General features: G+C 32.7%; 1 protein-coding gene across 1 annotated transcript; it reads right to left on the reverse strand.

Moving 5' to 3' along the window:
- Nucleotides 1-9,471: 9,471 nt before the first annotated feature.
- Nucleotides 9,472-11,151, reverse strand: LOC139887610 (topless-related protein 4-like; the record flags this gene model as incomplete). Its single annotated transcript, XM_071870686.1, has 5 exons — nucleotides 9,472-9,676; nucleotides 9,809-9,975; nucleotides 10,221-10,409; nucleotides 10,909-11,004; nucleotides 11,092-11,151. Coding segments are annotated over 5 exons (717 nt in total), but the record flags the coding sequence as incomplete, so codon positions are not given.
- Between the last annotated feature and the right edge of the window lie 1,072 nt (nucleotides 11,152-12,223).

Here is a 12,223-nt window from a genome sequence, read left to right on the forward strand (position 1 = left end):
GGAGCTCCTGTTTTGTTTGTCAAGAAGAAAGATGGTACATTCAGGTTGTGTATCGACTACCGAGAGTTGAACAAACTTACCATCAAGAACCGCTACCCACTACCGAGAATTGATGACTTATTTGATCAACTACAAGGCTCGTCTGTTTATTCAAAGATTGACTTACGTTCCGGGTATCATCAAATGCGGGTGAAAGAAGATGATATTCCAAAGACTGCTTTCAGAACACGTTACGGTCATTACGAGTTTATGGTCATGCCGTTTGGTTTAACTAATGCACCAGCTGTGTTCATGGACCTTATGAACCGAGTGTGTGGACCATACCTTGACAAGTTTGTCATTGTTTTCATTGATGACATACTTATTTACTCAAAGAATGACCAAGAACACGGTGAACATTTGAGAAAGGGGTTAGAAGTATTGAGGAAGGAAGAATTGTACGCTAAGTTTTCAAAGTGTGCATTTTGGTTGGAAGAAGTTCAATTCCTCGGTCACATAGTGAACAAAGAAGGTATTAAGGTGGATCCGGCAAAGATAGAAACTGTTGAAAAGTGGGAAACCCCGAAAACTCCGAAACACATACGCCAGTTTTTAGGACTAGCTGGTTACTACAGAAGGTTCATCCAAGACTTTTCCAGAATAGCAAAATCCTTGACTGCATTAACGCATAAAGGGAAGAAATTTGAATGGAATGATGAACAAGAGAAAGCGTTTCAGTTATTGAAGAAAAAGCTAACTACGGCACCTATATTGTCATTGCCTGAAGGGAATGATGATTTTGTGATTTATTGTGACGCATCAAAGCAAGGTCTCGGTTGTGTATTAATGCAACGAACGAAGGTGATTGCTTATGCGTCTAGACAATTGAAGATTCACGAACAAAATTATACGACGCATGATTTGGAATTAGGCGCGGTTGTTTTTGCATTAAAGACTTGGAGGCACTACTTATATGGGGTCAAAAGTATTATATATACCGACCACGAAAGTCTTCAACACATATTTAATCAGAAACAACTGAATATGAGGCAGCGTAGGTGGATTGAATTATTAAATGATTATGACTTTGAGATTCATTACCACCCGGGGAAGGCAAATGTGGTAGCCGACGCCTTGAGCAGAAAGGACAGAGAACCCATTCGAGTAAAATCTATGAATATAATGATTTACACTAACCTTACTACTCAAATAAAGGAGGCGCAATAAGGAGTTTTAAAAGAGGGAAATTTAAAGGATGAAATACCCAAAGGATCGGAGAAGCATCTTAATATTCGGGAAGACAGAACCCGGTATAGGGCTGAAAGAATTTGGGTACCAAAATTTGGAGATATGAGAGAAATGGTATTTAGAGAAGCTCATAAAACCAGATACTCAATACATCCTGGAACGGGGAAGATGTACAAGGATCTTAAGAAACATTTTTGGTGGCTAGGTATGAAAGCCGATATTGCTAAATATGTAGGAGAATGTTTGACGTGTTCTAAGGTCAAAGCTGAACATCAGAAACCATCAGGTCTACTACAACAACCTGAAATCCCGGAATGGAAATGGGAAAACATTACCATGGATTTCATTACTAAATTGCCAAGGACTGCAAGTGGTTATGATACTATTTGGGTAATAGTTGATCGTCTCACCAAGTCAGCACACTTTCTGCCAATAAGAGAAGATGACAAGATGGAGAAGTTAGCACGACCGTATTTGAAGGAAGTCATCTCCAGACATGGAATACCAATCTCTATTATCTCTGATAGGGATGGCAGATTTATTTCAAGATTCTGGCAGACATTACAGCAAGCATTAGGAACTCGTCTAGACATGAGTACTGCCTATCATCCACAAACTGATAGGCAGAGCGAAAGGACGATACAAACGCTTGAAGACATGCTACGAGCATGTGTTATTGATTTCGGAAACAGTTGGGATCGACATCTACCATTAGCAGAATTTTCCTACAACAACAGCTACCATTCAAGCATTGAGATGGCGCCGTTTGAAGCACTTTATGGTAGAAAGTGCAGGTCTCCAATTTGTTGAAGTGAAGTGGGGGATAGACAGATTACGTGTCCGGAGATTATACAAGAAACTACCGAGAAGATCATCCAAATTCAACAACGGTTGAAAACCGCCCAAAGTCGATAAAAGAGCTACGCTGACATTAAAAGAAAAGATATAGAATTTGAAATTGGAGAGATGGTCATGCTTAAAGTTTCACCTTGGAAAGGCGTTGTTCGATTTGGTAAACGAGGGAAATTAAATCCAAGGTATATTGGACCATTCAAGATTATTGATCGTGTCGGACCAGTAGCTTACCGACTTGAGTTACCTCAACAACTCGCGGCTGTACATAACACTTTCCATGTCTCGAATTTGAAGAAATGTTTTGCTAAAGAAGATCTCACTATTTCGTTAGATGAAATCCAAATCAACGAAAAACTTCAATTCATCGAAGAACCCGTCGAAATAATGGATCGTGAGGTTAAAAGACTTAAGAAAAACAAGATACCAATTGTTAAGGTTCGATGGAATGCTCGTAGAGGACCCGAGTTCACCTGGGAGCGTGAAGATCAGATGAAGAAGAAATACCCGCATCTATTTCCAGAAGATTCGTCAACACCTTCAACAGCTTAAAATTTCGGGACGAAATTTATTTAACGGGTAGGTACTGTAGTGACCTGAACTTTTCCATGTTTATATATATTAATTGAGATTGATATTTACATGATTAAATGTTTCCAACATGTTAAGCAATCAAACTTGTTAAGACTTGATTAATTGAAATATTTTTCATATAGACAATTGACCACCCAAGTTGACCGGTGATTCACGAACGTTAAAACTTGTAAAAACTATATGATGACATATATATGGATATATATATATATAGTTAACATGATACTATGATAAGTAAACATATCATTAAGTATATTAACAATGAACTACATATGTAAAAACAAGACTACTAACTTAATAATTTTTAAATGAGACATATATGTAACGATTATCGTTGTAAAGACATTTAATGTATATATATCATATTAAGAGATATTCATACATGATAATATCATGATAATATCATGATAATATAATAATTTAAAATCTCATTTGATATTATAAACATTGGGTTAACAACATTTAACAAGACCGTTAACCTAAAGGTTTCAAAACAACACTTACATGTAACGACTAACGATGACTTAACGACTCAGTTAAAATGTATATACATGTAGTGTTTTAATATGTATTTCTACACTTTTGAAATACTTCAATACACTTATCAAAATACTTCTACTTAACAAAAATGCTTACAATTACATTCTCGTTCAGTTTCATCAACAATTCTACTCGTATGCACCCGTATTCGTACTCGTACAATACACAGCTTTTAGATGTATGTACTATTGTTATATACACTCCAATGATCAGCTCTTAGCAGCCCATGTGAGTCACCTAACACATGTGGGAATCATCATTTGGCAACTAGCATGAAATATCTCATAAAATTACAAAAATATGAGTAATCATTCATGACTTATTTACATGAAAACAAAATTACATATCCTTTATATCTAATCCATACACCAACGACCAAAAACACCTACAAACACTTTCATTCTTCAATTTTCTTCATCTAATTGATCTCTCTCAAGTTCTATCTTCAAGTTCTAAGTGTTCTTCATATATTCTACAAGTTCTAGTTACATAAAATCAAGAATACTTTCAAGTTTGCTAGCTCACTTCCAATCTTGTAAGGTGATCATCCAACCTCAAGAAACTTTGTTTCTTACAGTAGGTTATCATTCTAATACAAGGTAATAATCATATTCAAACTTTGGTTCAATTTCTATAACTATAACAATCTTATTTGAAGTGATGATCTTACTTGAACTTGTTTTCGTGTCATGATTCTGCTTCAAGAACTTCGAGCCATCCAAGGATCCGTTGAAGCTAGATCCATTTTTCTCTTTTACAGTAGGTTTATCCAAGGAACTTAAGGTAGTAATGATGTTCATAACATCATTCAATTCATACATATAAAGCTATCTTATTCGAAGGTTTAAACTTGTAATCACTATAACATAGTTTAGTTAATTCTAAACTTGTTCGCAAACAAAAGTTAATCCTTCTAAATTGACTTTTAAAATCAACTAAACACATGTTCTATATCTATATGATATGCTAACTTAATGATTTAAAACTGGAAACACGAAAAACACCGTAAAACCGGATTTACGCCGTCATAGTAACACCGCGGGCTGTTTTGGGTTAGTTAATTAGAAACTATGATAAACTTTGATTTAAAAGTTGTTATTCTGAGAAAATTATTTTTATTATGAACATGAAACTATATCCAAAAATTATGGTTAAACTCAAAGTGGAAGTATGTTTTCTAAAATGGTCATCTAGACGTCGTTCTTTCGACTGAAATGACTACCTTTACAAAAACGACTTGTAACTTATTTTTTCAACTATAAACCTATACTTTTTCTGTTTAGATTCATAAAATAGAGTTCAATATGAAACCATAGCAATTTGATTCACTCAAAACGGATTTAAAATGAAGAAGTTATGGGTAAAACAAGATTGGATAATTTTTCTCATTTTATCTACGTGAAAATTGGTAACAAATCTATTCCAACCATAACTTAATCAAATTGTATTGTATATTATGAAATCTTGAGATACCATAGACACGTATACAATGTTTCGACCTATCATGTCGACACATCTATATATATATATTTCGGAATAACCATAGACACTCTATATGTGAATGTTGGAGTTAGCTATACAGGGTTGAGGTTGATTCCAAAATATATATAGTTTGAGTTGTGATCAATACTGAGATACGTATACACTGGGTCGTGGATTGATTCAAGATAATATTTATCGATTTATTTCTGTACATTTAACTGTGGACAACTAGTTGTAGGTTACTAACGAGGACAGCTGACTTAATAAACTTAAAACATCAAGATATATTAAAAGTGTTGTAAATATATTTTGAACATACTTTGATATATATGTATATATTGTTATAGGTTCGTGAATCAACCAGTGGCCAAGTCTTACTTCCCGACGAAGTAAAAATCTCTGAAAGTGAGTTATAGTCCCACTTTTAAAATCTAATATTTTTGGGATGAGAATACATGCAGGTTTTATAAATGACTTACAAAATAGACACAAGTACGTGAAACTACATTCTATGGTTGAATTATCGAAATCGAATATGTCCCTTTTTATTAAGTCTGGTAATCTAAGAATTAGGGAACAAACACCCTAATTGACGCGAATCCTAAAGATAGATCTATTGGGCCTAACAAACCCCATCCAAAGTACCGGATGCTTTAGTACTTCGAAATTTATATCATATCCGAAGGGTGTCCCGGAATGATGGGGATATTCTTATATATGCATCTTGTTAATGTCGGTTACCAGGTGTTCACCATATGAATGATTTTTATCTCTATGTATGGGATGTATATTGAAATATGAAATCTTGTGGTCTATTGTTATGATTTGATATATATAGGTTAAACCTATAACTCACCAACATTTTTGTTGACGTTTAAAGCATGTTTATTCTCAGGTGAATATTAAGATCTTTCGCTGTTGCATACTAAAATAAGGATAAGATTTGGAGTCCATGTTTGTATGATATTATGTAAAAACTGCATTCAAGAAACATATGTCGATGTAATATATTTCTATTGTAAACTATTATGTAATGGTCATGTGTAAACAGTATATTTTAGATTATCATTATTTGATAATCTACGTAATGCTTTTGAAACCTTTATTGATAAAATAAAGGTTATGGTTGTTTTAAAAATGAATGCAGTCTTTAAAAAAACGTCTCATATAGAGGTCAAAACCTCGCAATGAAATCAATTAATATGGAACGTTTATAATCAATATGAACAGGACATTTCATAAGCTACCATAAGCTCTCAGCTTATGGTGTGCCAAACACACCCTAAATAATATATTAACATTAATATTAACGTTGACAATTGATATATAAGTTGAAAACACGACTTTAAAGATTCATTGTTCGAGGGGTTTTTTGTTGACTTTTTAGAATTTGAGTAATTTAACTAATTTTTTAACATCCTATTAGTGACACAAATATATTATCAGATAAATCCGGGAAAACAGAAGACCCATTCACACTTTTTAATGTCAAAAAAAGTTAATAGCACTTAAAATTTGGGCCACTTTATTTTTTCAAGGTTAAATTGTTTATGACATCGATTGGTGTGATTTTTTGGAGAAAACAATTTACTCATGTTTTATAGAGTTTAATTGTGTTATATGAAGATTTGGAGTTAAAGATGCTGAAAATACTTAAAAAGTTGACTCCTGCGAGCCGTACTTTTTTAACCATAACTCACTCAGTTTGTTGTACTCGAGTCACTATCCTATCTTTGAATTTAAGAACACTGCTTAGTTTTAGGCTAATTACAAATAATAGTATAAATAACTTTTCATCGACCGTGCATCGTACGAGCTAAAAACCTAGTATCATATATATAAGATTATTTCGACATCATTAAATGCAGATTAATGTGTGGCATGGGAGCACACGTTAAGTAAACCCTTTTTGAATGATATATAATACTCCGCAATACATATTACATGTAATAATTTTATATGAGCTCGAGCTTTTAACGAGTTAAGCTTTGTTTATTAAGTTCGAACGCAGTAAGTCACAAATGCAGTAAATGTTAAAAAAAGATTATTTGGTTTGTAAATTAAATGTTTTTCAATTTCAGTTACTGCGTATATATTTTGGGTGTAATTTGTTTTGGGATGATGAGAAAAGTTAAGATTCGTGAATTTTGGAGAGGATTAAGATAGAAATAATTACGCGTTAAGTTTTTAAGGTTAATCCTTCATGTACAACGCATGTGCCGCCACTTAGGGGGTGTTTGGATTTACGTTTTCAAAATTGATTATGCGTTTTAAATAATTATAATAAGATAATCAGCTATAACAAAACGTGATTTTGATAAACAGTGTTTGGATTTGATTATACTGTTTGATATTGTAATAATCAGATAATCAATTTTTCAAATGTTTGGGAAAATCATATTACTTGATAACTCATTGTGTATAATTACTAAAATGGACAATTTTTTAATGTGTAAAATATATATATGCTTTTTAATGATTTTTAATAAACTGTTCTCAAATAAAGATTTATATATACGAAGTATTAAATTAATTTTTAACTAATAGAAATGGTTCAAGTGTCAGGTAGATCAAAATGAGTTATGTTGATTTTGTTTCATGCTATAATCATTCAAAAGTCACGATCATAATATAATGTTAGAGTTAGACAAATTAATCCGTAGACTGAAAAATAAAGTTTTTATACAAAGAGGGTTAATAAAAGTTTTTATAAGGGTATTATAGTAAAATATAAAGGTGAGAACCTTTATCTAGGGGGTGTTTGGATTAGCGTTTACAAATGGATTTTTTAATTATTGCGATTAGAAATCACAAATAATCAATTTTTGGTGTTTGGCAAACAAATGGAAAAAATTGATTAATTACGTTTTTGAGCTTAGAAATCGTGGAAATCAAGAAGTAGGTGGGAAGTTACTGTTTGCAAATCGTGATTCTGAATAAATGTTTCCAGCCATGTCTTTTCCATTAATACCCTTTTTCCTTCGCTCTCTTTTTTATCTGCCAACTCTATTATTATGTTTAATAGAATAGAATATGGATTCTTAAAAAAATGACACACCTTTCTATTACAACATTCGTATAATATACCATCTGTATCAATTGGATTTTAACTTTATATTTGTTCAAACATATGCAATAGTACCATCTTTCTCAAATACGGAGTATTATATAGATATACTAGGTTTTTGAGCCCGTGCGTTGCACGGGTGTGTAAAAAATCGTGCAAAAAAATGTAATTTTTAGTTCATATTGATATGTAAATCGTGCGTTGCACGGGTAGGTAAATAACAGTGCAAATTCAATTGAATGTATCAAACAGTTAAATAAGTATTTTTGAGTTAATATTTTCAATAAAATGATAATAATTGATAAAATTACTAAAATGCTAACACTTTATAAAATAGTTACTATATAGAGCCCGTTCATTACATGATATTTAAAAAAACTGTTCAAAATTACTTTACAATTTTGCTGTAATAGGTTTTAGCGCACGTGCGATGCACGATGGATAAAATATTGGTGAAGAATTAATTGATTTTTTCAAATAATTATTCTTTTGAGTTTAAGAGCCCGTGATTTTGAGAATTTTAAAAGTTCATTTTTATTAATAATATTAATTAGTAAATAACTAACTTAGTTACTTACTTAGTTTATTTATAATTTTATTATTAAATACTCTTTATTAACTAAGTTAAAAATTAATAATTAGTAGGATAATATAATATATATTTCAATATGTATATATGAACTATAAGATATGATAGCTATAAATAATATGTATATCTTACGGAGCATGACATGTACATTACGGAGCATATTAATTCTACGGAGCATATATTACGGACAAATATTTAATTTTATCTATAAATAATACAATTAATTATATGAAATAATATTGTAAATAATATATATAATCTATACATATAACAATCCATAAATAACTTTCAACCACAATCAAGAAAAACTTTTTGTTTTATATATATGTATAGATATATACACCATAAACTTCAAAGTACGAAAACACCCATATTACATTTTTAATGTTATATACCGTAATTTCTTGTAAATTTATATATATAGGTCTTAAAAGATGTCCATTTTAGTAATTTTAAATGTTAAATTATCAAAAAATTTGATTTTCCCAAACACTAAAATACTGATTATTTGATTATTGCGATATAAAACAGCATAATCATATCCTAACACTGTTCGACTAAATCACATTTTGATACATCTGATTATATCTGATTCTGATTATTTAAAACGCATAATCAATTTTGCAAACGCTAATCTAAACACCCCCTAGAACCACGTTTTTTGTGCAGTAACCCCTTGGTTACTTCTTGATTTCCGCGATTTGAAGACCCAAAAACGCAAATAATCAATTTTTATCATTTATTTGCCAAACACTAAAAAGTGATTATTTATGATTTGTAAACGTAATAACTAAAAAATCAAGTTCCAATCACTTAGCCAAACACCCCCTTAATGGATTTTTGACATATGTTAGGGTTTGGGACTGCACGCAATACGTGCAAACCACAAGGACTGTCCGCATAATTATGTCAAACTAAAACAACACTTTTTGCCCGTTCATATAATTTACACCATAACAAGTTAACAACTCTTTCTACTCCTGAGTATAACATTATGTCTAAAATTCCATTATAATTTTAGTTTAGTGTTTGCGTCTTAAATTAAAATGGTAATGAATCATCCTATCCTCTGCATGCTACTGTACCTAAATCTTTTGCAACTTTCAGCAAAAAGTTGGTGTTACCTCTGTGCTTGATCTGTTGTACTTGGTGCAACAGGAGCATTATTGCTTGGTTCGGCACCATTTTCCTGTGGAGGTGGGGTCCCCCATTTCCTTTCCGACTCCAATGGCTCGATAATACAGACACCACCATCGCTAAGTCCCAATGCAAATTGATCAACTTCAGATGGATGTGCAGCAATCACTAGTGGATGCACCCTTAAACTACTGCAAAATCATATGCTATCAGAAAACTAGTACTAGTAGTGTCAAATTTGCCCGTTTACTTATAAAGTATCCAAGTCGAACAAATTTTTTTATAAAGATAGATAAATACACCAAGGAGTAAAAACTTACTTTGGATTGTTTGGCAGATAAGCAGTTGAACTGATCCGACAACGTAGCCTGAGTGTTGATCCAGTAAGGATACCAACACTTGCATCTTCAAAACCAACAAATATTGAATTGCTATCACATGAATAAGTAGCACTAGTGATCAACCCACTTGTCTCTAGCGGAAACCACTATTTAGAGAACAACAATGACATAGTTGTGTCAGTTCTTTATCACGACTATGAGATAATCTTCTCATTAAACATGTAAGGATTGCGATTATACAGATAAATAACAATTTAGTTTGGAAACACAACTACACGAAAAGCAAGTAGGTATCTTTTCTTTAATAAAAAGGAACTAATAGATGCCTTAACTTCGATATGAAATTGATAATGTAAAATGTGATGATGTTCCCAAAGATATTGAAACATACCTGTTTAGGAGATTCCAATTTAGGAGCTTCATAAACAGCTATCTGAGTTTCATGGACGGCAAGCAAGTGCGTCTGATCTTGGTGGAACTGGACATGGGTATCAGCAAAAGGAGCAGCAACATGTCCAACTGGAATTTGCAACTGTTTGCTTGTTTGCTTCTCCCATCCATTAGTGTTCCAAATACACAACTGCATACAAAGTTAAGTCAGACGCTACACAAAATTTTATCCAAGTGTATCCACATTTTATAGTGTAAGCAACTTCAACCCATTAACAAAGTGGGTCAATTAGGTTATGTTTCTCTCTCTCTCTAGGGGTCAGACATGTTTTAATTAAAGATAGTAGGTTAAAAATAAGTCAAACAAGTACTACGGATAAAATGAGTCACAAGTCACTCGATGTAAAGTTCATTCAGCATTTTATTAAAATAGTATCAACTATAAGTTAAATGATGTAAACTTACATTGTAATAGTAGTTGATACACTATATATATCAAAATTTAAAAAATTTGACAGAGTGATTTGGGTCAACCCAACCTAGGCCAAAAAGTATACATTTTGCTAACTCTATTATACAATGATATACTTGATGTTGACTTTTCCACAGAACATATCAACTATACGATCTATTAACAATTTGATAAAAAAAAAAGATTAACAAACAGGAACAAAGGCATTTTCTGTTACCTGAGAATCAGCACCAGAAGATACAAGCACATTAAACACATTGGAGAAAGCCAGGCCCGTTATTCTTTTACTATGGCCTTTAAGCTTCGTTTTGACCTGCTCATAAAAAATTTTATAAACATCACTTCATGTGTTAAACAAACTTCACTAGACTTAAATTATGAAAAAGGGTTAGTGAACAACCTCATCGACTCTGACGTTATATATTTGGATAGAAGAATCATCCATGCCTATTGCAATTATGTTGTATTAGAAGGATATAATAGAGGAAGAGAGATATTGAACTTGTAAGTTCTGTGCATTTGATATCATTACATAAGCTTCCATTATATAGGAAGAACAATTACAAAATATATCCCTATACTATAACTAGAGTATAACCTTATACAATTATAGTTGTCTAATATTCCCCCGCAAGCTAAGGACGGGTAACAACCTGTAGCTTGGATCGTAACTGGAGAAATCTTGGTGAGGACAATGGCTTGGTTAAGATATTAGCAATCTAATCATCAGTAGTTATAAACTGAACTGAAAGTTTTTGTTGAGCAACTCTTTCTTGAACAAAGTGAAAATCAACTTCTACATGTTTTGTACGTGCATGAAAGACTGGGTTAGTTGAGAGATACGTAGCGCCAAGGTTATCACACCATAAGGTAGGAACCGATTTAACAAGAACACGAAGTTCACGTAATAGATCTTGAAGCCATGTTAGTTCTGCAACCATGTCAGCTAGGGCCTTGTATTCAGATTCTATTGAGGATCGAGAGACAGTCCTTTGTTTTCGGGCAGACCATGATACTAGGTTTGAACCAAGATATATAGCATATCCTCCCGTGGATCGACGGTCATCTGGACAACCTGCCCAGTCAGCATAAGAGAAGCTAGTCAGAGAGTTGTATACTGAATCAGTATAGGCATGAAGCACTATTCCAGAGTCGTGCATAAATCGTAAACCATAATTGGTAGTGCCTTGTAAGTAATGGAGAATTCGTTTAACTACTGACCAATGATTTATCATGGGACAATGCATGTACTGGCATACTTTGTTGACTGCGAAAGTGATGTCCGGTCGAGACAATGTAACGTATTAAAGGGCACCCACAATTTGACGGTATTGAACAGGGTTGTCAAATGTTGCACTATCACCAAGAGCAAGTTTGGCGTTGGTTGTCATTGGAGATGAAACTGGTTTATCATTAGATAAGTCAGCGCGTTCCAAAAGTTCACGGATTTATTTGCGTTGTGATAGAATCATGTCATTACCATTCCCTGTGACTTCAATCCCTAGAAAATAAGATAAGTTACCCATGTCTTT

This window comes from Rutidosis leptorrhynchoides, chromosome 2, assembly GCF_046630445.1.
Source record: "Rutidosis leptorrhynchoides isolate AG116_Rl617_1_P2 chromosome 2, CSIRO_AGI_Rlap_v1, whole genome shotgun sequence".
Taxonomy (NCBI): domain Eukaryota; kingdom Viridiplantae; phylum Streptophyta; class Magnoliopsida; order Asterales; family Asteraceae; genus Rutidosis; species Rutidosis leptorrhynchoides.